This window comes from Rhipicephalus microplus, chromosome 7 (genome assembly GCF_043290135.1).
Source record: "Rhipicephalus microplus isolate Deutch F79 chromosome 7, USDA_Rmic, whole genome shotgun sequence".
Classification (NCBI taxonomy): Eukaryota; Metazoa; Arthropoda; class Arachnida; order Ixodida; family Ixodidae; genus Rhipicephalus; species Rhipicephalus microplus.
In genome coordinates this window covers 89,346,125-89,371,662 of record NC_134706.1, presented here as the reverse complement: position 1 = coordinate 89,371,662, position 25,538 = coordinate 89,346,125, and the positions used below count along the sequence as shown (strand labels likewise).

General features: G+C 45.2%; 1 protein-coding gene across 6 annotated transcripts in view; it reads right to left on the bottom strand.

Moving 5' to 3' along the window:
* LOC119185020 (uncharacterized) overlaps positions 1-25,538 on the bottom strand; it is an 89,972-nt gene that overhangs the window by 28,110 nt on the left and 36,324 nt on the right. For all 6 annotated transcript variants that reach the window (XM_075869459.1, XM_075869460.1, XM_075869458.1 and 3 more), the window contains 4 exons: positions 21,035-21,227; positions 16,540-17,026; positions 12,569-12,849; positions 1,748-2,128 (listed from right to left, as the gene is read on the bottom strand). In XM_075869459.1, coding sequence (XP_075725574.1) covers positions 1,748-2,128; positions 12,569-12,849; positions 16,540-17,026; positions 21,035-21,227 — 1,342 coding nt within the window. The remainder of the gene's footprint in view (positions 1-1,747; positions 2,129-12,568; positions 12,850-16,539; positions 17,027-21,034; positions 21,228-25,538) is intronic.

The following is a 25,538-nucleotide window of genomic DNA, read 5'->3' as shown; positions in this document are numbered from 1 at the left end:
ATGTCAACATGACACAACCATCAGCCTATAGCATAGTTAAGCGAGGTTGCACATAACGTACAAATTTAGATCCAGTTGTAAACCTTTCAAAAAAAGAAAGAGAGAGAGCCTTTGTACATCATGAGTTATTCAATTTACACTGCTCACACTCCTCTACCTGCCAAACGCCTTGGAGTACGGCATTCAACACTACTTCACTGCAAAACTGCACTAATGGTACATAACAATAACATTGCAGCGCATTGATAACTTCTTTTCTCTCGTTATAAAGATTTTAACAAAGTGAAGGACTACCTTATGCAATAAAAATAATTGCCTACGGTAAAAAACATCACAAGTGACCCATTATACACTTTAGTATATACCGTATTTACTCGATTCTACCGCGCCCTCGATTGTAACGCGCACCCGATTTCCATTGCGAAAAAAAAAAAACGTAAGACATCGATTGCAACGCGCACCCATTTTTTCTCGCTGGCCCGCATGATCACACCACCCGAAAAAACGACTCCTTTCGGGAGCGTCTTCCATTTAAATATGAGGTACGGGCGAAGCTTGTGCCCATCTGACGTGTAACAGAGCATTGCCGTCACTGTAGTTTTACCGTGGACCGATGTCAGCACGCGAACTTGCTTCGCCCCCTTCTTCTCGACAGTTGTGGTGCCAGGCATGTCGAAGTAAAGAGGCGTCTGATCGGCATTCCCGATTTGCCCAAGCAGGTAGTCGTTGTTGCGCCGCAAGTTTAGGGCGAACCTCTGAAAACTGTGAAGCTTTTCATCGTACTCCTCCGCAAAACTTTTCGCATATGCATGTTCCCCTTCGGAGGGAAAAGCCTTTCCTCTTCATAAATTTAGTTAGCCAGAACCTGCTCGCTTTAAACTGGCTCCGCATTAGACATTTTTCTAAGACTAATTGCATAGCCCGCACTTGGAGCAGTTCTGCCGTCACGGGCCGCTGTGCTGCTCGCTGCTAAAGCACATACTCGCCGAGCAGCTCTTTAATTTGCGGAAACCGACCCTGCTGTGGTCCACTGAAGTCTTTGCGTAAAGCTTTGCTGTCGAAAATCTTCTGCTTTTGTTTCCGCCGGTCCCGCACGCACGTTTCGGGAACTCCGAACGACCGCGATGCGGCCCGATTTCCGTCCGTTTCTGCACACTCGATGACTTTTCTTTTAAAAGCGGCATCGTGGTGCACTCGAGTTTTTGGAGTTGGCCATTCCACGCCGTCGATGCTAATGCACTACTAGATGAACTCCTCAGCACACGTACGAAGTGCCGCACATGAGAAACACATAGGCAGAAATGGACGACGCGCCATGCCGACGCACGTAGGGGGCGGCCATGTTAGATTTGCCGAAGGCAATAGATTGGCCGTAATTTTTTTGTTCGTACTCGATTCTAACGTGCATGCGATTTATGAACTCGCTTAACCAGAAAAAAGGTGCGCGTTAGATTCGAGTAATTACGGTACATATAATGAATACGGCCAAAACTGGCACTATATAGGACACTCTTTTTATTATTCTTCATTTTAAAGTGCTTTTTTCCAGCTAATTTATTTTGTACTTTACGCATGCAAACCTCACTTTTCCTTCTTACTGTGCAATAAACATGCATATGCTTGGCCAGTGCAAATATTTGATGTTACTGTGCATTTGATTGAACAATGTCATATTCAACATTTCCTTTTGCTCCAGAGAGACCATGTGGCCATTTGCACTTGGCTAACTTTATCAATGGCCACTCACCTGATGTCTGTTCATCCTTCTTTGACAGTACATCAGGAGATTCTAGTGGAGCCTCATCATTATTTGCATCGGATTTCGCAGCATCTTTGGCCGAGTCGGACTCATCAGCTGCAGGCTGGTAATCCATGTCATCCTTTTCATCTCTGTCATCCTTGTCCTTTGATCCAGATTCCAAGCAAGCCTCTTCCACAGGGGCCTCTACGGCCTCCTTGTTGACCTCGCTCTCAGGCTTTGTCTCCTGCTCAGCGCATGTGCCATGTTCAGGCTCCAACTGGACACTTTCTTTGTCGTCATCCACAATGATGCTGGATGAGAGAGAGTCCTCAATAACTGCCTCAGCGACCATTTCCTCTGACGCCACTGTCTCCATCACAGGCTCTCCTGCACCAAAACAAAAATCAGTGAAGCTGGTCAACATAGTGTTCACAAGTCATTAAGGTTAACGCATGCAAAAAGTCACGAAAAAAAAGAGATCTGCATGAAACACGCAGCACAATCACAACACAAGCTGGAAGAGCAGCCTTAGAGCTTATTGTAAAACTTTCCTGGGTTACCTATTGCAAGTACAGTCGGCCTAATTTTTAGATATCGTGCATGAGTGGCAGTTTTTTGTGTGTATCTTTATCATACAACTGAATTGAGTTTCAAAAAAAAGTGAGAACAAGTGTATGCCCGCAAAGCACATGTCCATAAAGCAATTTTTTGCAGCTTTGTTCCACGATATGGTGCTAAGAGAGAATAAAGTGGCCGTTGCACAGTATAGTTTGGTCGACTATACAATTGCAAAACACCCACTTCACAAAAATCCATCATTTTGCGAAGTAATCATGCATCTGTATGCCAGTGTGTGCACCTGCATAGATGCACACTTTGTTAATGCTGTGGCTGCCGAAAATTTTATGGCTGAGCCCTTTGTAATGGGTTTTCAGCTTTACACCACTCACTCATTACGCAATCAACATGGTGCAATTTTATGTACTGCCAGGCAGTGTTACATTGGTTAATGAGACTCCTGAATCGCCATAACGTATTTATAGGACCCCCCCCCCCCTTTTTTTAAAGCATTGGCGTGCTACAATGGTGGAACACGTGACTGCCACGCACAATGCCTGTGTTAGATCCCAGCACAAAACCTTGTTTTTCTTCTAGAGCGCAGCTTTTAGGGGCCCGTTTCTTTGTTGAGCGTAGTCAGCACAACGAACAGAGCGAACGAGGGTGAAGGAGAGCGAATGCGAAGTGTAACAAAGAATGAAAGACAGTGATAGCAAGGAGAGTGTGAGGAGGACGTAATGACAGCAGAGAGATGACAGGTCTCACAGCAGCCACCTGAGGCACCACAGTAGTGCGTGCCGTCTAGCGTCCGCTGTTGTGGAATGCACATACATGTTAGTGGGGTGTCTCACCAGTTCTCCAGGACCAAATACAGTTCATTTCACTTTACTCTACTTACGGCACTTTCTTCTTCACACATACTGTATACCTATATACAGAACAGTTTCAGCCAGTTCTGTATGAACAATGAGCAATGCCACTGCTGCTCAAAAAGCTGGTCGAGCAGAGGCTCAATGTCGCTGACACCAGAACCCACAGGTGTGGGCCCCCGAAGCAGAAGCATTCGCCTCAACTTATCACAAAACCAAGACCACCTAAACAGCTGCTCTCAGAATTCACATCACACAGCATCACAATTGTGGGTGAATTCTTCTTCCCTCATGGTGTGTGCGACAAGCACCCCACGGCAGATGACATCACCACCAAAATAGGCCGCTGTTATCAGGTTATATCAGCTAGTGCCTCAATCACGAGAAAGACATAACAGCATTCATCCCACCTGCTTTGCGGTCAGAAAGAGCACTTGACAGAGTTGGCTCTAGGACGATTTGGTTCCCTGTTGCCCAATCACAAGTATGCAGCAAGCCTCTCATGTAAAGGCTGTTTGCGCCAACGAAAATTGGTGTGAATTCTATTGTCTGGTTACTCTAACCAGGAAGAAAAAAATAGTTCTCGTGCTATGTCTACACTACAATGAGACCAAATGCTTGCTTGCATTCTACAGCAGACTCCACCACTTTAAAAATTTTAAATGTAAAGTGCCTTTGGCACGCATCTGACACTTTGTTATGAGCATACAAAAATGTCCTTGCAAGCTTTGTAAATGAGTACAATAACTTCAGTTACATGCCTTGATCAGTTTTATTTTAACATGTTAGGTTTAAAGAAAAAAAAAAGTCATGGAGCCTGGCTAGCGGATTCATAACAGTGGAACCTTGGTGCAGTGAGATACTATACTTAACCACAACCTTTCTTGACAGCACAGTGGAAGGTACAGAGCTAAAGTGCATGCCTACTACCATGCCAAAAAGTAGTACTTCTGTTTACTGATAATTTGCTCATTTTCCTTGCTGAAATAAATTGTCCTTTATTTATTACCAGACTCAGACACTTGCAGAAAGTTGTAGGTGAAATACAGTTATTGGTCACTTTTAAGAATGCCTCAATTCTTTTTCTCTTCTCTTATACCCGTGCCACACGGGCAGAGAAAATGGCATTTACCCCCGAATGCCTTCAGATTTATTGCCATTCGCGCGGTGCCACACTGGCGAACGACATGGCATTCGTACGAATGCCGTTCGTCACCCAATGCTCACTTGGAAGGTGCTGCGATCAACATCATCAAGTCAAATGTCATTCACTTTGGACGTGTAGCAGCGCCGCCGAAAAAATGTCATTTGGGAACTGAAGGCCTTCGCCACCGAATGTCATTTTCTATGCCCGTGTGGCACGGGTATTAGAAAGCACCACCTCTTCGAGACACCCGTTATCCAAAGTAAACATAGCGTTCATTACTTCGTGGGTCATTGCGCAGCTACAAATTCATTGTTTAGTTCTCCAAAAAAAATATCCTTATAATATGACAACAAAATGTACAGTGAACCATCAAAACGTTTCTCCATTCACATTAGCGTGTACACATAATTTTGTAAAAGTATTAAAAGGCCACTAAACAGGATACACCCCCAACCCCCCACACACACAAATAAGCTAGTTAATTCTCAAGCTCATACAGACTTCAGCGATCATATTCTGTGAACACTGTAGAGCTGTGCACCACATAAACCCTCCTATTTCGCAAAACAACATCAGTTTTTTTTTTTCCCTTTCAACTTACCAATCTTTTTTGTACACGCAGGAATGAAATCTTGCCCATCAGCAACATTACGCACCCATGAGCTTGGCGATTGGTTCTTTGCTCTATGAAACAGCCCCTTGGCCTTGCAGTGAGCCAGTTTTAATAATTAAGCACAGTCTGCATTTTCATTTTCCTGAGCTGCTCTCTGCTATTTTGTAGAGCCTAAGACAACTGGGAAAAATGGTATTGTCAGAACGAAAGCCTCTGTGATACAAAGACGTCGCCCTACTTTACCACTAGAGAAAAGGTGCTCTTCGCACTGCACTTCCTCCCCGCACCACTATGACACACCCTTAAGTGGGGGAAGCCCTGCCCGGTTGTTGGCTGCATGCTAATGACTTAATGCTGACATCCTGTTACATTGATTAAGTGGGCGTAGTCATGACAAAGAGCTACGATTCCCCTCTCTGCTGGGAGAAAAAGGTGGAAAGGACAATTGGGAAACCGAAACCAGCCAATGCGGGTCGTTTTAAGGCCTGTAACTTCCTTATTACAGCCCTTATTCGCAAAGTTCTTGCGGCAGCATGTTCTCATTAGAAAATTTGGACCACGAGGTTGTTTACTGGCCTTTTATCGATGCGAGTGAGCAAAACCGAAATCAACCGCAAGCTGCCACACTACTTGCAGAGCAACACAAACGCTCAAAAGCGTTGCGCATAGCCTTCGCTCATGTAAAAATATACCCAATGATGCCCTGCTTCATGCTATGCTTGGGGATGACCAGATTCCCTTGTATTTAGGCTACAGTAACATTGTCAGCACATTGATTATCCTTACCGCCAACAATTACGAATGGCACGGTTTGTAGCTCCACAGCACGAAGTACACAAAACTTGACGCTTGTCACAAAAAATATGTGTAGCGACACCACATTCTGCGAATATTCTGCGCAAACAGGCTGCCAAGATTGAAACTGCCTTCCTTTGCTACCCAGGACACACATGCCATTGATATGCTTGCCCACTTCTACTACAAAGCAAATAGACAGTCATTATCTTTTCATGTTGGATATTTATCTTTCCACCGACTCGACAATCCCACATTTGGCGACCCAGAAAATGGACAGTAATGCACCGTCATAACCAAGCAAAATGTCCAACAACAATGGCTTGAACTACTGGAGAGGCACCTATGCACCCAGCATGAGCTCATCCAGAAATAAGAGCAGAAGCTTCAGCACCAACGCAAACAATCTTTGCAGCAGCACCCTGGCAACGACTCCTCAGCTGTGGCCGTGCCTGCAGACTCCACAGAAGACGTCAGAGCCCCTGCAAACGGCATCTGGAGGGTCACTGTCAAGCTTCCACCATTCTGGGTTGTGGAGATCTAAGGTGCGCCCGCGACCATTTCGCGGGCATTCCGCCACACGGCCACACCCACGTTCAAGGAGCTACATATACGGTGAGCGACGGTGCCACTCGCGTTGACGTCAACGCCGACGGCAATTGATTGATTTATATGTGAGGTTTAACGTCCCAAAACCACCATATGATTATGAGAGACGCCATAGTGGAGGGCTCTGGAAATTTTGACTACCTGGGGTTCTTTAATGTGCACCCAAATCTGAGCACACAGGCCTATAACATTTCCGCCTCCATCGGAAATGTAGCCGCCGCAGCCGGGATTCGATCCCGCGACCTGGTCAGCAGCCGAGTACCTTAGCCACTAGACCACCGCGGCGAGGCACGCCGACGAGAAAATCCAGCGGAGAGTGTCCATATAATTGCCATCGCAATAAAATATTTTTGTCTCTCATTAGGCCTTGAAATATTTTGGTGGAAGCCCCGTGAGGCCATTTTTAGTGTGTGTGCAAAATTTATTAAGATCCAACCAGAAACAAGAAAGTTGGTTTCCAAAGGCACATCCCCCCGTGCTTGCTATTTGGCCCTATTCGCACCAAAATTTTACTTCGTTGTAATGAACAAAACATGGCTGAAGAACGAAATACTATATGCCGAGGCTACCCCTTTTGGATACAAAATTGTGAGAAGACACTGTGAAACAAGAGGAGGTGGTGTTGCAATTTTAATTAAAGACAATATAATAGTTAGTGTCCTTATGCATGCTATTGAAGCTGAAGCTCTTGTGATCAAAACCATGCTGAGTAATCGCACGGTATACGTTGGTGCTATGCATAAGCCACCGAACGTCCCAGTCAATGTACTTGATAACTTAAGAAGCTTTTTGGACTTGCACCTGAAGCATGATGATAATATTATCCTGATAAGAGTAAATTTAATCTCCTTGGAATTCATTGGTCAAAACTCCCTTCCGAGGGCAGTGAAGTCATCAGCTGCGAGAGGTGACTTTCTGCTACGACCTCACTCAGGTTGTCTCATCTTGTACATGTGTGGGTCCAACTGCTTCTTCAGTGCTTGACTTGACATTCTTTTCTGGATCACTCCTCCTGTTTCTTGCGGTGTTATGCGGCCTGAGACGTAACCTTTATTTTGCCTCTCCCGAAATTAAAATATTAGCTTCCAAAACCTTGCTAAGACCCATAATCAAATATGCCGAAGTAGTTTAGTATCACTATACCAAAACTAACTGTTCGAAACTTGGGAAAATACAGTGCCTTAGTTGTAGGTTTATATTTATTAAATACCGCCGTTTTCATTCATTTACCAAATTATGTAAGTTTGCAGAGCTTTCACCACTTCAAGAACGAACCAAATTTGAAAGACTAAAATTCCTTTTTTTAGTAATTCATAATCACGTTGAAGTAAGCTACGACAAGTACTTTGAGATCAAAACAGAAGAAAAATCAAGAGACGGACACAGTATGTGCATAATGCATCACATAACGACTGCTTCAGGTAGTTCTTTCCCTAGGGTGATACAACAGACGAATTTGTTGCCAGATCTGGTAGTGAAAACTAAATCCCTTACTGAGTTTTTAGAAGCCATAAGCTCTAGAGTTTTCTGATTCTATGCATTAAGATTGAGATGCCATGTGTAAAATATGCACTGTGTAATTAAATTACGATTTTTATTGTGTGTTTTGATAAGTTTCGACAGTGATGCTTTCTTTCCTTATTTCACTGATGAACTTTCAATTATAATACTTATATTATCTAAATTTTGATTTATGCCGTGAAACGATATGTGTTCCAGCAACAAAGCTCCTTTTTCGTATTTCTATTATGTGCATTTTTGTTTAAATATGCTTTCTGTCCACTCGTGAAATAGCCCTTCAAAAAGGACTGACAGTATCTATAAACGAAATGAAATGAATGAGAAATTCGAACTATTAGAACTTCAGGAAGGTCCCTAAGTACCACGAAATAGTCCAAAAACAGACTCGTGCATTTCTATTCCGCACAAGCAATCAAATCGACACAGCTACGTCCGAAACAGCGTTAATACCTCCAAGTAGACTCATCAGGCGACTTGGTGCGTGCCCACGCTTCACTAGGTAAATTTGCGTCTCGTAATGAGTGCCCTTAATACCAGCAGACCACAGAATAGATTATGGTTCTTTCGCATGGAGCACTTGGAAACATTCATGCAGAAAACAATGACTGTGGCGGAGGAGCAGACGACTTGTCCGGTTTTCTCCGATGCCTGTGCCCACGTAATCGATTGCCAAATTTCTGCTGATACGCATGCCTTGCTGCCGCGTGAAGACAATCGTTCTTAGTTGTGTGCATATCACAAACTAAGCTGACTCCGTCAATGCCTGGGCATTGCTGTACCTTACTCACACATAAGTCATAAAAGTGTTCCTAAAGCCCCTTGTATTTCTAACTGCACACGGCTGCAATGATAGAGAGCTGCTTATCATCATGAAGGAAACACGTCTGTGTAGCGCACTTAGCAGTCTTCCACAAAAGGCAGCATGAACGGTTGTGTGGCATGTCTCTGGGGTATGCATACCACTAGCAGCGCTAGGCCATATGGACTACTCCTCTTCTTTTCTGTCTCTTTCCGTTCTATTATTCTCCTTTTTCCCCACCCCAAGTGTAGGGTAGCCAACCGAGCCAAGCTTGGTTAACCTCCCTGCCTTTTCTCTCTATTTATCTCTCTCTCTCTCTTGCTGAAGATGCTAGTCAGAATTGAGCCGTACTGGCACATTCGCTTCCTACTGCCACCACGCCTCCGTGCATTTCTGGTTCTTATCCGTAAAGATATCCTTGCACTCTGCTGTACAAAGGCCTATTCATATATTTTTATGTGCTTCTCCACATTACACTCTAGCATTGCGGCAAAGCTACTTTTCGAACTTTAATGTTAATTTGGATCAGAATATAACAAATTCGGACGAAGATTTTCAGCATCCGAAATTTCAGATGTGTTTATATTTTGACATTTACGGGGTAGATTATTATTAACTCTGGACTCGGAGGAAGCGCGCCCTTGTCCCTCACATGAGTTGGGCCTCCACAGAAGTTAGAGGAGTTGGAGAGGCTGAAGAAGTGCCATTTGTTTCTTTCATGATGAAAGTGATGTCGGCACTACATTGGTTGCCCAAAATCATGTAATAAATACAGTTCAGCCACTGCATTGCCTCCTTCTCTGCAACATTTTTCTGTCTAATATTGCTTCGAAACATTAGAAAAATATTAGAGAAATATTAAAAATTCTTCTATTTTATTCACACTCAAACTTCAATATTCCAATTCGCTTTGCACCCAAAAGTTTGCACATGCACGCATACACACACACAACTGCTTTGTGAAGGCCCCCTCTCCAATGAGGGGGGACTTCAAGCCCTGAGTGTAAGCCATAGAGTTGCATACAATACCTAGAGAAGAATCTGTCGCTGCGATCGTGTGCCTCCATGGGAATTATGGGAAGTACAGGCTTCGGATTGGATAGAGTTAGCTAGCGAACTGTCTAGAAACTTTTTTTCTACAGTTTCAGTTTCATTCTTCGCTAAGCGTGGGTAATGGAGTGGGGTGCAAAGAACTCAAGCAGCGCCTTTGTTGTTCAAAGATGCTGATGACCGCTAGGTCTCTTAATTTGCTGCAACGTTCGAGCTTTACGAGTCGTATTTGAGAGTTTAAACGAAGCGTCGTCCGCTCACCGCTGCGCATAGATGTAGCGTCTCATGCCAGTGCAGGATTTACAGAGAGTTCATGTTTTTTCACGAACGCATCTTGCCTAAACTCTGTTTAAATCGACTGCAAAACAATGACGAAGCTAAGTAGATGCAGCGTCACGCTCCGCCGACTCGACTTCACAACATATCAGGAGTTCATTGGAGGCAGAACACTTGGACAGACGCACCTAGCATCACAGAAAACAAACGTTAAGCATTTCTTACTAAAAGAAGGGAAGGGGGGGGGGGGGGGCACTTTACTTGAAACGAAATGCCAGATATTTTCATGTGTTCATAAAGAAAAATCAGTGTGATTGAGTTTTTGATGCTGATTTCAAAAATGTAATTACTGTGCCTCTAAACCAATTAGTTCTTTGAGATATCCTAAAATTACCTTTTGTTTGTCGGTATGATGACGCAAGAAATTTGTATTGCAGAGCTACTGTTGGCACATGCCTGTGTACTAATGAACATAAGCTACACAACAGTAGGAGTGCTTTTTTGATTTGATAATTTAGTAAGGTTTGTTGCACCTTGCATTTCAGTGTTGCAGACACACCCACTTTTGCTCCAATTTTTGGCAAAAATAAAATTTTTTGAAGATCTCAATCAAAAATTCACACCTACCATTGTGTAAACTTAGGATACAGCTACATGTCACAACAAAAATTACAATCATAGCTGCTCTGGAGGCAGAGATCTATCTTTTAAGCAAGTTTGCAACTGCAGCAAAATTTGAATCCCAAGAAATCAAGGAAAACACAACAAGTCCATTTTGGGCAGACAGTAGCATGGAAAAGCTGTTTATTTACAATAATTTGCAAATTCAGCTTTCTCAGTAGGCACCAGGCATGTAGTCCTTCTGTTATGTGTCACCCAAATGGCGATTTTTCAATGCCCGCTGCATGTTTTCCGCAGAGGCACACTTGCGAGCTGATGCGGTCGCCTTGGGCTCGTCTGCCGACTAGGCCGCTTATCAGTTTGGTGACGCCTATGTCAAACAAACGTGCGCGCGTAATCCACGATCCGCCGTATAATAAAGCGGTTATCCAGCTTGTCCAAATTGAGTTGTTGATGTCGCAGACCGAACTCGCGCACTCGCTCAGCAATTTCAAGGCTCCAAAAGCAGCGAGGTGTTAGTTTCCTTTTCACGTAAAATTGCCACATTTTCGAGTGGAGGCCGCAGCGCAATATGTTCATCGTTGCAGACGCATCGTTACAAGCACTGTACTTGTTGCCAGTAGCCTCCATTGCGCGGACGGCGAGCACGTTCACCGTAAACGGACTGATTTTCTGTTTGCTGACTTTTCTCAATAAACTTTTTTCAATAAAGTTTGCGTACAAATAAATAAAGCAAGTTTAAATTAAATATAAGCTCCTATGAGGTCGTTTTACACTCGGAAAAGCAGCATTGCGAATCTTAAGAACGTAATTCATCCGAAGCGGATCCGAAGCCTGTACTTCCCTTAATTTCCATGAGGGTACAAGCGCAGCAGAAAGAGCCCGCGTAGACACTAGCGCCAGATTCACCTCTAGCTATTATTTTATAAAACTTTATGATGTAAGCAAACCCACAAGTGCCGCCGCATGCGCTACAATGTATGCCCAAGAAACCTTCCCTTCGATTTCTAACGTCATTGGTATGCTCTTGCAGTCGATCATTTTAACATCTGCCACTTCAACCCACATAGCAAGCACAACGGCTCAAAGGAATTCTGTGCACAAAGTCCCTCATACCTGCCAAAAATCAGTTACGATTGTTCACATCACAGAGAGATTCTCTCTTACTTGTAGAAATGCTTCTTGAAAAAAAAAAAAAGTAAGCAAAGCTTGTGTTAAGCATAAAAAACTAATTACACTTACCCCGACCGGCTAACACTTTTTGTCAATAAGCAAAGTAATGCTTCTTCAAAATCGCCGATACTTTTTGTCTCTTTTGCGCTGTCTGCTTTTACGCCGTGCCCACACATTTGAATTCTCTCAGGGCAGATCCCTCACAGCCCCTGCTGTAGGGCTCTATCATTCTTCTATATATCAAAAAAGGTGCAATGCACGACCCGATGAACACACCCTTGCTCTGAACAGTAAACAGTTATTTACTTGGAACTCAGCTGATTCGAGATAAAATTGCACAAAAGCAAGGAAATTTCATAAGCTTAACACAGCTAGGTTTTGAAAATCATTTTCATGCATGTACGGAATCTACGATTTTTATTACTGCTTTTAAGCAAGGTACGCTTGAAATTCATCAATAAAAGCAATGAGATCCAAGGTTGCTCGACCATCCTTGTTTTTGCTGCTGTAGCAGGCGAACAAAAAAATATGTGCGCCTATATCACGAGAAAGCAGTGTATGCGTTATTATTCATTAATACACGAAAAATGTATTCCGTATTCTTTTTTCACAGTTACTCTCGATCCCAGACTAGTGAAACACGTGCCCTTAGCAAAGGAAGGTAGAAGAAAGCTTTCTGAATATGCTGGCTCCCTCAAAGAGCTCCTTAAAATAAGGGGACATGAAGGGCTCCTCACGTAAGATGAGTAAATGGTCTGAAGTAAGGAGCGTTTCAAAATACAGGAAGTCAGCTTGCCTTCAGCTGGGGAGACTGTCCGATCAACATCTTCCTCCAAGACTTCTTCCTTAGACTCAACTTTAGCTTCCATTTCTCTGGGTGGCACATCCTCAGGGACGTCTTCAATGATCTCCATAGGCTCCTCAGGAGCAAGGGATGGAGCAGGCAATGGCTCTGGTTGGGACTCCACCGTCTCAACTACTGGAACTTCGCAAGGTGTTTCAGAAGGCTCACTGACCAGTGGCGTTGTCATGCCTTCCACAGTCTGCTTGACAGGGGACAACACCAAGCCTGGTACACTGCGAAACCAAGATCCCTTAATTCACACAATATTGCCTTGCATAGTGTGACACATGCTAACACTACAACTGTGAAAGAATGGTAGTCTAACAATCACTAAAACATGGCATCAGCTTCTTGGTTTTGAAATGTCTACAATGAAAAATACATGCAATATATACTGGCACTGTTTAGCAAGTCATATTCCTCTTTTAAGGGGAGATGCTACTCGAAAAACGATTTTCTTTAATAAGAGTCTGAATTTAACACAAATTGGCATGCTAATAGAGTTTTTTCTCCTCTTTTCAAATATGTCATTTATTTTCATGTAGATTGCTTGGTTTTCTTTCTGTAGGTCAGATACTGCAAAATTATGGCCATTGTTATGCAACAATTCTGACCTATAAAAATTTGAGATAAAGCATGCAGATATAGCTGACTATGACCCTTTGGAACTGTAGAGTGCAAAAAACTATATAAATTTTGTGTGTAAAAAGGTGAAATACAACAATAAAATAGAAAAATTTACTATGGCTCTAGTTGCCAAGGGCTTTCAATGTTATGTAATTTTTGAAAAACATAATCAAGCAGCACTGACAATCTGAATAGATACTTGCACTCTATGGGCCTTCATCATGCTATGTGCAAAATTTCATAGAGGTATGACAATTCTAAGTATACGAACTAGCGTGTATAAGAAGCACAGATCACACAAAACTGCAAAAGGAGAAAAACGCATTTGAAAGTTTGAAACCTTTTTTTTTTATCACAGAGTTATTAGAAATGCATAATCTTTGGCCATAATGTTCAACAGAACTTTGAAAAGCACTGCAAGTTACTAGAACTGTCCTACAGCATAGGTTGTGCCCTCACGGTCCTTGCGAGCACTCTCTTCTAGCCGTGCCCTTTTCACTCCACGACGACGGTGGGCCCTTGCTTCTGCTGTCAGACGCTCGGACATTCTCTTGATGCGCCTCGCATCGCGGGAATCACTGAAAGTAACTAGATCTCTAGATGGCAGTATGTTGAGCTCTTCCAGGATGTGCTCGAAAGTAGCATGACCCTTGTTGAACCACAGGATTGCCATAGCTGCGGCAGTCTCGACAACCGTTCGGGAGACAAACTTAGTTTTGGGGCAAAGTAGCCAAATTTTGCTGTTCAGGGATTCCGATGCGTGCTGGGTTTTCCCTTTGATGCATCGAGCAAAAAGCTTCTCATCTGTTAGCCGCTTATAAATGGGCAAAACAGCCAATCCCTGTGCTTTCGTCAGGAGAGGTGTGTGGCGTGGTGCAGGTTCACCAAGTGCTTCAGCACGTTGATGTTTGCACCACGACTCTGTTCCTGCAGGGCAAAACTTGTGGCTGCCAGCATTGTCACTAGAGCATGAGTGGAAGTACGAAGCCCATACTGCAGTGTACATATCCAGTACACTCCCCCTGTTGCTTGTTATGGCAATCTGATAGTATGTTTGGAGCTTCTAAATGGCTGGCTCTTTCATTTTCTGCCCTCGTGGTAATGGCACATGCAGCTTCCGTAGCGCGGTGCTAAGTCTCTTGGCCACATGATTAGTGCAGTCTTCTTTTTTTATATTGACAGCACCATAGACTTTTGACTCTGCAACTGCACTATATGCTTTGCTGTCACCGTCACTTAAGAATGTCATGAAATGCAGTGGGGTGTCGTAAGTCAATGTTCTCTGCCAAATGCACATTGCAGCCTCCGTTTTCATGGCATGGGAGGAACAGTCTGCATTTTTTTCACAGAATGGGCCATGGAATGCCTGCCACACTTCCTCGTCTGGGCCCATATCCTTGTGCCTACTGCATGTCAGGCAGTAATTTGATATGACCTCGAAATCTAAGCAGAGGCCAGTATCTAAGGAGATAACTGCGCCAATCCCGTTGTGGATTTTGTGGCCCCTCTTCTGCCAAGTGCCGTCGCACATAACAGCCACATCAGTTTCGCCTGCTACTTCTTTCGTCAACTCTCTGGATCGGCGCAAGTTTTCACTCACAGCTGCCATGGCAGCGGTGTGCACCTTCTTTGCTATCGAAAAAAATCCTCGGTGGTGCATTGGCTTTGGGAGTCCAATAATGGAGCAAAATCTCGACAATTGCTCATGCCCAATGCCGACAGCGCGTGCAGCCACCACCGCCTTCACATTTACAGCGAAACTATCTCGGGAGCTCCCACTGTCGTACCGTAGGCTCACTCGGCTGCTGCCGTCCGCCGTAACACGCAGTGACGTGTAGGAGCACGAAAGAACAGTCGCTGAGCATTCGCTGTTTTCGCAATGAAGTTCGAGGAGCGACGAAAGTCCCTTGCGCTTTTCTGCCGGCTCCCGAACGGCAAGTTTTTGAATACCGCAAGCAGGGCATGACGCACCTGCCACAAGTGCCGTCAGCAAGAGGGTGTCGCACAAAACTGTCGTTGCAGAAACCTCATCCCGCTGTCTTTCGTCTTTTTCGAAGAAGCCGAGCTTCTTTTCCGAAGCACTGACGAAAGAAAGCGCAGCATCAATCTCTTCATCGCAGCCACTGTCACTCGCGCACTCGTCGATGCCGCCGTCAGGCCTAGCACACGTAGGCGCATTCTCCTTCGTCGCCGTCGTTCAAGGCGCTTTACGCCGCCTTCCCTTGAACTTGTGCTTCGTTCGAAACTTCTGCGGTCTCACGTTGCACTTTTTCGGGCTTGTCATCGCGGAAATATGCGTTGGCGCGCAGAAAAGCAGACAGACCAAATGCCGATGGCCGCCACCAACACAGCTGACAATGACTCGGTAGCCAATGGCGATGCGGCTTAGGGTGCCGCGCGTTTCAAATCGCTCAAACCATGTGATAAAAAGGCCTCTTTTTTTTTTTTGCCCACGTGCGAAACTGGCGGTCGTCGGAGCTGTAAGAGGAAGGCCGGACGCAGCTTTCCCAACCGATCGCGATGGCGGGCGGCACTGCGACGGGGAGCAGCGCACAGTCAAAGATGGCCAATATCGGCGCAAATTCACGAAATTTTGAGCCACCGCGATGCCTTCATACACATTTTTATGCATTTTGCGGTTCAAATTTAGTTTTAAAATTTTCACAGATGAAAGAAGAAGATTTGAAGATTACAATGCAATAAAAATCAGAAATACGAGAAATTTCGCTAAAAACGCGATTTTTCGACTCGCATCTCCCCTTAAGATGAAACTCTTTATTTGAGCGAACCCACGCTCAGGAAAATGAAAACTTAAATTACAGTAATACATGCTGTACACTGATAGCGGTGAACAGAATGTCGGCCGTGGATAATTTGATCTGTGATGAGCAGCATGGCCTTTATACATGCAACATTGAACATTCAAACCTTACAGCTGGTGTTGGTATACGCTCTCAAATAAACTAAACTGTTGGCCTTATATGTGCAGTCTAAAAAAATAATCTCAGACAAGTAAAGATTCTCCCACACTGTGTCGTGATCAGCACCGAGCGTTGCTAACAGTTTTTGACACACAGCAACATCTATCTCGTGTGAATACGAAAAAAAAGCACTTGCAGTTTGCTGCCACTTATCAATACTGTGCTGAAAAAACAGGCTTTACAGATGGCCAATGCAGAAATGTAGAAAATGCCATCAGAACTGCATTGAAATTAAAGTTGTAAATATAGTGACAATCTCCCTATATTTTAACACCAGTAGGTAACTAAGGAAGAGAAAAAAAAACAGTGGCAAACCTGGCATTATCAGTGGTCAACCTGGCATTATCAGCGGTCAACCTGGCATCATCAGCGGTCAACCTGGCATCATCAGCGGTCAACCTGGCATCATCAGCGGTCAACATGGCATCAGAGGTCAACATGACATCACCAACAGGCAACCGGGCATCATCAGCGGTCAACATGGCTTCACCAGCGGTAAACTTGGCATCATCAGCGGTAAACTTCGCATCATCAGCGGTCAACCTGGCATCATCAGCAGTAAACTTAGCATCCTCAGCGGTAAACTTGGCACCATCAGCGGTAAACTTGGCATCATCAGCGGTAAACTTGGTATCATCAGATGTGGTATCTATGCTGTTGCTGCTCTCCAGGGGCGAGAAAGTGGTCACTTGACTAGCAACTGGTGACAACACTGCTGGTGATGTAGTCAGGAATGGTAGTGAAGGAAGGCAGCCCCCAGGAGTGCTAGGGGGCAATTCCAGCAGCTTGGATAGCGTTGGGGCTGCAGAAACAGAAGGAAAACAAAGATGAAGGATAAGTCAAATGCAAACAACCAAATCTCCTCAAGTATGCAGAGGTTAGGTCGTCGTTGGATAGGTTAGGTTCGTCGGCAACTATCTTATTTTATAATTAACGGAGCGTTTACGCTACCAGATCAAGGCCACTTTATCTCCAAGTAGGCACCACCAGAAAAAAGCGTGTTTCCGAGATCTTTGAAAGCGAAAAACCTGGCTTCGTTTTTGCTGGTAAAGCATTGTCGTAGTTTACACACCAACAATTTACTTTTTTTTTTTTAACTTTTTTGAGTAGCACTATCGCGAGCGTACGCCACGTGCTTCCAGTTGTTATTGGGTTGACATTTCTGTTCAGCAAACTGGGAATGCAGTAACACGCAACAAACGGAGGAAGAGTCACACCACCCTCGCTCCCAGTTTGCTAAATGAACATAAACTACCAACTAGCCAACTTTTCAATTTTATTGGGCTGACAGACACCCACACGTGCAGCCATGCTTGTACCCCTGGAAAGGTTAAAAAGCTTCTTTGCTATGTATTCCCTTTGCAAGAATTTCTCGTTTTATAGCTGACTGATCCACTAAGTTTGCTTAAGTTATAACAAATAATGAATGCACAAACCTGTCACTACCTTTTGCTTCCAAAATGCAAAACTGCAGTTAACAGCCAATGGTCATGCAATCAAAATTGAAATCCAGCGTCACCTGAAGCCATGACGGCAAGTGTGAAACACTCTTTTTCTGTCTCTTTGGCGACACACAGCACGTGGTCTTATTACGAGCTGGCAGCTGACCAATAATCCCTCGTACACTACCTGAAGGCACGAAGTTTGCCAGAATGAATGAATGAAGGAAAGAAGTGTACACTTAAGGGCTTGCTCTCTGGGTTAGATACAATATCAATGAGATCTAACAGACAATCATGTCAAGGAAAGTATAGGGGATGTTATAATAGGTAATTGTAATGTACATGTGAAGAAAGAAAATTGGATGAAAAAATAACTAGCCGTGGCAGGAACTGAATTTGTGACCTTTGAATAACACATCTAGTTACGATTTAGTTAAATACAGAAGCACACTCTATGTAAATTTTTCATGCATTCTATTTACTTTCCAAAACAAAATAGCCTGATTATGCTAATGCTAATACAACCTAGTCCTCCATTATGTGGACAAGTTGTAGATTATGTACAGAATCGTTAGCGTCCTGGTTAATGAGTGGTTCATAAGAAACAGGTTTTAGTAGCTGGTCCTCTCTTCCCTTTATTTATTGCGCGCTTGACAAAATTTATGGTGAGGGGGAAGCATGTCTTTACATTTTACAACATGTTTGACATGTACAGTTGCCGAGATCGAAAAGCCCTGCAGTGATATATTGGAAGACTACTGGGACACCACGACTTCTCAGCCAAGTGACACTCACTGTAGAATGCATGGTATTGTTGGTATAACCTTCCCAATGAATGGCTTCTAAACTTCAGCACCCTGCATGGAATATTTTTCAAGTAGACTACAACAAATAGCACTGCAACTTAAAAAAAATTGAAAAGTCGTTCTACATGCACATACATAATTACTGTAATCAATACAGGCAACTCTAGTAAGACTGCCATCCAAGGTAAACTAGGTCATTATTACGTTTATCTGACTGTACCTCCAACAGTTATAAACTATTTTATTCCACACGGTAACTTTTGCAATATGGACATGCTGAAACTGTTAGGAAGAACTGAACCCTGCACTTGCTTCAACTACTATATTTACTCGCATAGGTGCACTTGCAATAGGTGCAACCTAGTGTGGTTGTTATTCTTTCCACACATAATAGCTGCTCCAAAAACTAGGCCGCGATCAGTAATTTTGTACCATATTTGCACAATTGCAATTCGACGCCCTCTTACTTAGAGCGATGAAAAATAAAAGAAAAAAGAATGCAGCAGCGCTGTGCAGGCTCGCCGAATGAGAAAGAAGGGCAGTTGCCTAAACGCGGAGCAACCTTTGCACCCGCGCAGGCGTGACTCCGTGCGTGTTCCACATGGAGCGTGCGATCGAGTCCTCATTAAGGGGGGAGGCTACCCTGGAGACCGAACTTTTTTATTTTTTGAGATATCTGGATGAAACTTTCAGGGGTTGTTCACTACAATAAAACTAGCACAACTGCTAAGGTTCCCGAAGCTGTGTTTCTTAGTTCCAGAGTTATTGAGGTTTAACTGGGTGCTTCACATGGGTGCCTGAGGAAGAGTCGTGAGAAATGGGGTCCATTTCTTTATATGTTTTGATCACTGCTGTGGCAGAATCAGCATAAAACTTCTCCAAAGCGGTGGCCTCTGGCTTCCTGAACGTCTCTTTCAAGTGCTTTTGAAACGTCTTGTGGTGAAGACCTCTGTAAGAGACGTTCATGGCAGGCCAAAAGTCATTCGGAGCTGTTTGCCCCTTGCCTATTTGCTTTATAGCCATTATGGCGCGGACATTTACATCGAATGCCTGCGTGTCCTTTTTGCGGGGTGATGTCCATAATTTATCGACGGTGCCACAAGAGGCGCACACGACTTCAAGTTTTGTTGCAAGTCCAAGCTTGGTGCTCTCTCGGACAGTCATAGCACCTTTCAAGCATTCTTTGCACACTGTGCAGCTGAGCACGACGTTAAAGATGTTCATTTGAACGAGCGAAAAATGTTCGCCCTCACTTGTCACTGCAGGTGCAAGAGCCGGCTGCATCAGTTGAAATTTCTTCTGCGTCGCCGGCGTAGACTCGAGTTTAGCGCGAACGGCGTCACGGCGTTTCGCATTCGCATCGATTTCTTCCTTCGTTAGGAAACGCGTCCGCAGATGAAGCGACGGTCCACTCACGCTCCATGGCGGCACCGATTCAGACGAAGTGCTGGGTCCGGCGATATCAGAAGCACTCGGTGTCACGCTCGATGGCACCGATTCAGACGAAGTGCTGGGTCCGGCGATATCAGAAGCACTCGGTGTCACACTGCATGGCATTGATTCGGAGCACATGTCGACCCCGGCGATCTCGGAAACACTCGGTGCATTTGCGGCTCCAGCCAAACTCAATGTGTCGGATTCTCGACTGGCGACAGCCGACAACACAGTTCCGTCGCTGCAAGCGTCTACGCAGTCGGCACCCGCAGCAGAATAGCGGAATTTCGATGATTGTACAAGCCGCATAGCGCGCCTCCGCGCACCGGACTTCCGCACTGACTTCGGCTTCGTTGCCGGCATCGCCCGCAACAACAAAGACGAAAGGCACAGAACTAGAGCAAAAAGAAAAAAAACAAGAGAAAATGATCGAAAAGATAGCACAAGGCGAAGAGCGGCTCGTAAGCAGATGTCTGTCGAGGCGGACGGAGCAGAGAGCAACAACGAAGCGAGTGCGCTGGACGCGCCATCGAGAGGAGCGACCGCCCCCGCTGCTGCACAGCAGCCAATGGCGGGCACGCTTTCTCCCGCGAGATATGAATGCGCTGCTCTAACCAATCAGCGCTCCGCATCGCATCGCGGGAAAACGCCAATAGCGTCTCAACTGTGCTGCCGACGCCATTTTGCAAGGCGGCGAACGAGAGAGAAAGAATTCACGGTCAAAACAACACCAAGATGGCGCGGGACGACCGCATGGTCCGGGAATGGCGTGCGCGCGAAGTTTGGTTTGATTTCGGGATTTGCGCCTGTTTTGGACGCCGCGGCGGCCTCGAAAATAGTATTTTTTTGCACTTTGCGGCTGAATTAGGTGCTGATAATTACAGAATAGGTAGTTTATGAGACATACAACCCAAAAATGTGGTTTTTCAAAAACCGACTTTTTCGCGATTTTTCGGTTTTCAAGGGCCGCGTCCCCCCTTAAGTGCCCTTTCAGTTTCCAGACCAAAAAAGCGTAGTCATTATTGCGCTTGCTAGCTTGTCTGCAAATTTAAAAGCTAACCAGCTGTTTGATGCAAGCCTTTGCTGCCACTGTGCAGACTGCCTGTCTAGATGTCTACCATGACTCACCGGATGATGTGGCAGAATGGGGAGACATCTGAAGAATTGATGAGCGTAAAACTCCATCAGCAGTTGTGGATGTGGGTGAAAAACGTTGAACTGTAGTTGACGATGTGCATGGAGACAGAGTGCATGTGGCCAGCTGTCGCGCAGCTGATTGATTGAAAAATGATGGAGTCAGATGTGACCGGGGACTGCTTTGCTGCAATGGGAAAAACACAACCATATCAATGATAAAGGGCTACAACATTTGCCTAGAAGGGTACGCTACAGTGTGAATAATGCTTGTCTAGCATGGTCAAGTGGCTGTATCACGGGTGAGACTGCCGAGACTGAATTGGGAGCAGTTTTATAGGAGCAGCAAAATTCCAATTTTGAAGCAGACAAACCTTGCTTTTGGAGCAGTTAGCGGCATTTCATATGCTGTTCTAAGAGCTTAAAAAACAAATTTTTAGCAATGTGAGAGCACAAGTGCGTATTTTAATTGGCTTATAATAATATAACAGTGAAACAGACTTTGAAAAAAGCTTTGAACAGATAATCGCCAGGCATGAACTGAACTAACATTTCTAACAAACATGTGAAATAACAAAAAAAAATAGTTCTCAATAACATGGTGTGCACAAATGCAGACGAATGACAACAGAAAAGAATAGATAGGGACAAGCGCTTGTCCCTGTCTATTCTTTTCTGTTGTGGTTTGTCCGCATTCACGCACACCAGGTTACCCAGAATTATGAACCAACTCGCCTAGCAACAAGATTTACTAAATGTTCTGAAAACTGGGTTCTACGAAAACATCTGAAAAAGAAAAATAGATCAACCCCAGAAAGAATTTGAAAATTGAGATTGCACAAGAATCGTAGTTAAGTAACTATGGACTTTCGCTTAAGAACAGTGACATGATTTAGCATACTACTGCGTTGACTTTTTGTATGTCTGTTTCTCTATCTGCTCAGATGCGTGGTTTGCATGACGTTTCCCCCTCCCCCAGTGCACTGCAAGCTTTGTTGAACAGACAACAAAAGTGTGCTGCATCACTGTTCGCAGCCACCTTGCGCTTGACTGTTTTCAAAAGCGTGGCGCGGGAGACGAAAAACCTCGCCGCACCAACAATCTCGTAAAGTGCATGCATATGGCATTAAGTGATAAGCGAATATGGTACTAGGTGATAACGCTGCTCGACGCGCGCAGCCAGGCATGATTTCTACATTGACATGTTCTAGCACCGTTCATGTAGAACTCCTTGTGATTGCCACCTGCGCCGCTCCACAAATCGTGTACGGCTCTGCGCCTCACGCATAGACCAGATTGTTGAAGGAAAAGGAAAAAAAAAGAAGAAAAAGAAAAAATGGAGGTAGGTAAGTCACACTGTGGAACGGCCTTGAACCGTCAGGCCATTCCAACGTAAAGGTAAGCCTAGAAGCTTGTGCAGCCCAGCGCAGGCACGCGGCGACGTTTCTGAAAGCGCTGGTTGCGAGTTTCGATTATGAAACGAAGCAGTGGCAAACCACCGTTAATAAAAACTGTGCCACGCGATCGCCGACGTGTCACGAGTCAAGAATACAGTCGTCCGATTTCCCGGACGCCCGAAATTCAAACATGCTTAATTTTCCGAACGCATCTGTGGCGCCGTAGAGTTCTTCATAGAGTCAATGTATTAAGAAGTCCGAAATTCCGGATGCTTATAGCCTTCGGCATTCGATTTCCCGGACTTGTTACTGTTAGTCGCCGACCCAAAGTCACCACCGACGCCGCCATTTTGGTCGTTTTCATATCCTCGAACCCACCATACTTGCCTCGCAGATATGGCCAGAAGCACTGTCGCCAACCGCCGCACCGCGCCCGCGGCTGCCGTAACCTCGAAACCGCACGTGTCACTCGTTGCCAGCCGTACCTTAGCCGCTTGGCCAAGCTAAACCTCACTGTGTTCGTTCACATGTTTTGTCAGCTCTGCGGTCGTGTCTGGGATTGATCTTTGCTGCTGCCCGTTATCTTCAGTGATCACGTTTCCCAACCTTGAATAAAAGTTTATCCAATAAAAAATAAAAGTTTATCCAATCCAATCCCAACCTTCAGCATCCACCGAGTTCCTAGCCGTTTCGTGCTGCGCTTCGAGCGGATTCGCCGTTTACAGCGATGGCACCGACCGCTCCTTCATATTTGTCCACGCCTTTGAAGCACACAATGTCCCTTGTAGGCTCACGATGGAGAAGAAAGCCGCCACCATTGAACAGGTCCAATGCGGTCGGTCGCAGGCAGAGGTGGGGAGGGAGTTCAGAATTTCGAAGAGAACTGTTTCGGACTTAATCGAAAACAAGGCGAAGATCTTGGAAGCGGCTACCGAATCAATCGGGGCTGGAAAGAAGAATGCAAGCCAGGGTGTTTACCCAAAGCTCGAGGAAAGGCTGGTCATGTGGCTCAGTGCCACGATCTCTAAGAAAATCCCGGTGTCAGGTGACATCCTGAAGCAGAACACGGAGGTTTTCGTGTTTCATATTGGCGTGAAGGACTTCAAGTTCAGCTATGGATGGCGTCGCGATTTCAAGAGCCGCAATGACTTGAAGTTTAAGAAGATGTGCGAGAAAGCGGCGCCGTATCGGGATGGAAAGCGGCAGTCCTTGCTTCAGCAGTTTCCACTTAATGATATTTTCAACTACAACGAAACTGGACTGTTCTACAAGCTGCTGCCAGAGAAATCACTTGCATTTGCTGGTGACCCCTGCCACGGTGGCAAGCACAGCAAGGAGCGGCTCACTGTCCTCGTTGGCAGCAACATGTCAGGCAGCGAGAAGCTTCCGTTACTAGTAATCGGCAAGTCGAAGTATCCAAGATGTTTCAAGGAGGCAGTGACTGCCTGTTCTCTATGAATCTAATAAGAAGGCATGGGTAACGCAGCAGTTATTCGAAGTATACGTGCGCAATCTGAACAGAAAGTTCGAGCAGAAAAATCGAAGAGTTCTGCTGTTTGTGGATAACTGCGCTGCGCATGGCCACACCAAGGACCTAAAGGCTATACAGATTGAATTTCTGCCGGCGAACACCACAACAATCCTGCAGCCGATGGACCAAGGCGTGATTCGGAACTTGAAGCATCATTACAAATGACGCGTGCTCAGCCGCATGGTGCTCTCCTCCGACAACGGTAAAAGCTACACTGTTGACCTCGCCGTCGGCATGTAGTGGAATCGTGGAAGGCGGTTACGCAAGAGACTCTGCGGAACTGTTTTCGCCACGCGGGCTTCACACTCGACGGCGAGGCGGCCGTTTCACCCCAAGTGGACAGCGTGTGTGACAAACTGCCATCCGCGGATGTTGCCTTCGATGATCTGCGCGCCGCTGGCGTGTCAATTCCAGCCGGGATAACCTTTGAGGGCTTCGCCGACACTGACAAAGACCTCGAGATATGTGCGGTCTTGATCGATGACAAAATCATTTGTCAAGCTACAGAGGGTTTTGACGACTGTGACACTGAGAGCCAAGAGCCATCTCCTACACAGCCAACGTGCTCGGAGTTGACACGAGCGCTAATGACATTGTCATCGGTGTACAGCAGCAACATTATGTTGACTGAAATTGAGGCAGACATGATCGCAGGCAAGTGGAACACCGTGCAAAAGAAAATAAGCGACTTCTTTGCACCCAAGTGCTGACCTATGAGATAGCTGCAGCCACATTGTTTTTTTTTATATATATATATAAACAACTCTTTTCAGAGCCACCTAAATGATGCACTGACTAAATTGCAATGGGAATTTTGTACTCCGGCCATTACCCTCTCCGTCAGCGAAAAATATCAACAAAAAATGTGCGTTTTCACGTGCATTCATTTTTCTATACATTTTTGCAGTCCCTTGAGGGTATGGGAAATCGGAACTGCAAAGCACCGATGTGCCCGTTAATATCGTTTAAACTGATTTGAATGTGCGTTTAGTTACTAAGTGCTCACAAATCGTACAAGTTTATTTTTAATGGGTCTCTCGCCACCTGCAGACACAGATGTGCGGATTAGACATGCGATGGCTTTTTAAAGTGCAATGAAAACTCACTTGTATAAATAAATTAGTCGCTCATGAGGGTAAACCGGGAGCGTGTTGCACGCGTTCTGTCGCTCAGAGAACCCAGTTTGAGAACCCACGCACCAAAGCGTCCAGGAGACGTACATGTGGCGGCACGGTGCGAGCCGCTGCTACGCCTGCGTGCAGCCTCGACACTACTCAACCGAGCGCCGGGTGAAAAGTACACTCTCGCCTCCCAGAAGATGCAAAAACGGTCGCAATCTAGCAGCTGTCGCTGTTACGTCTTTTCGCGTGGATGCATTGTAGCTTTGTGTACCCACATACGCTTCGCATGAAGAAGGATCACTCCACGTTTACGCAACAAAATACTTGCTCACGGCAAACGCGCGCGCATAGGTGGCCACATGTAGCAGTACCCACATGAAAACCATAGCGACCCGAGGAACGAGCTACGCACAACAAAGAAGTTGAGAGTCAACCCCGCAAAGCATGTC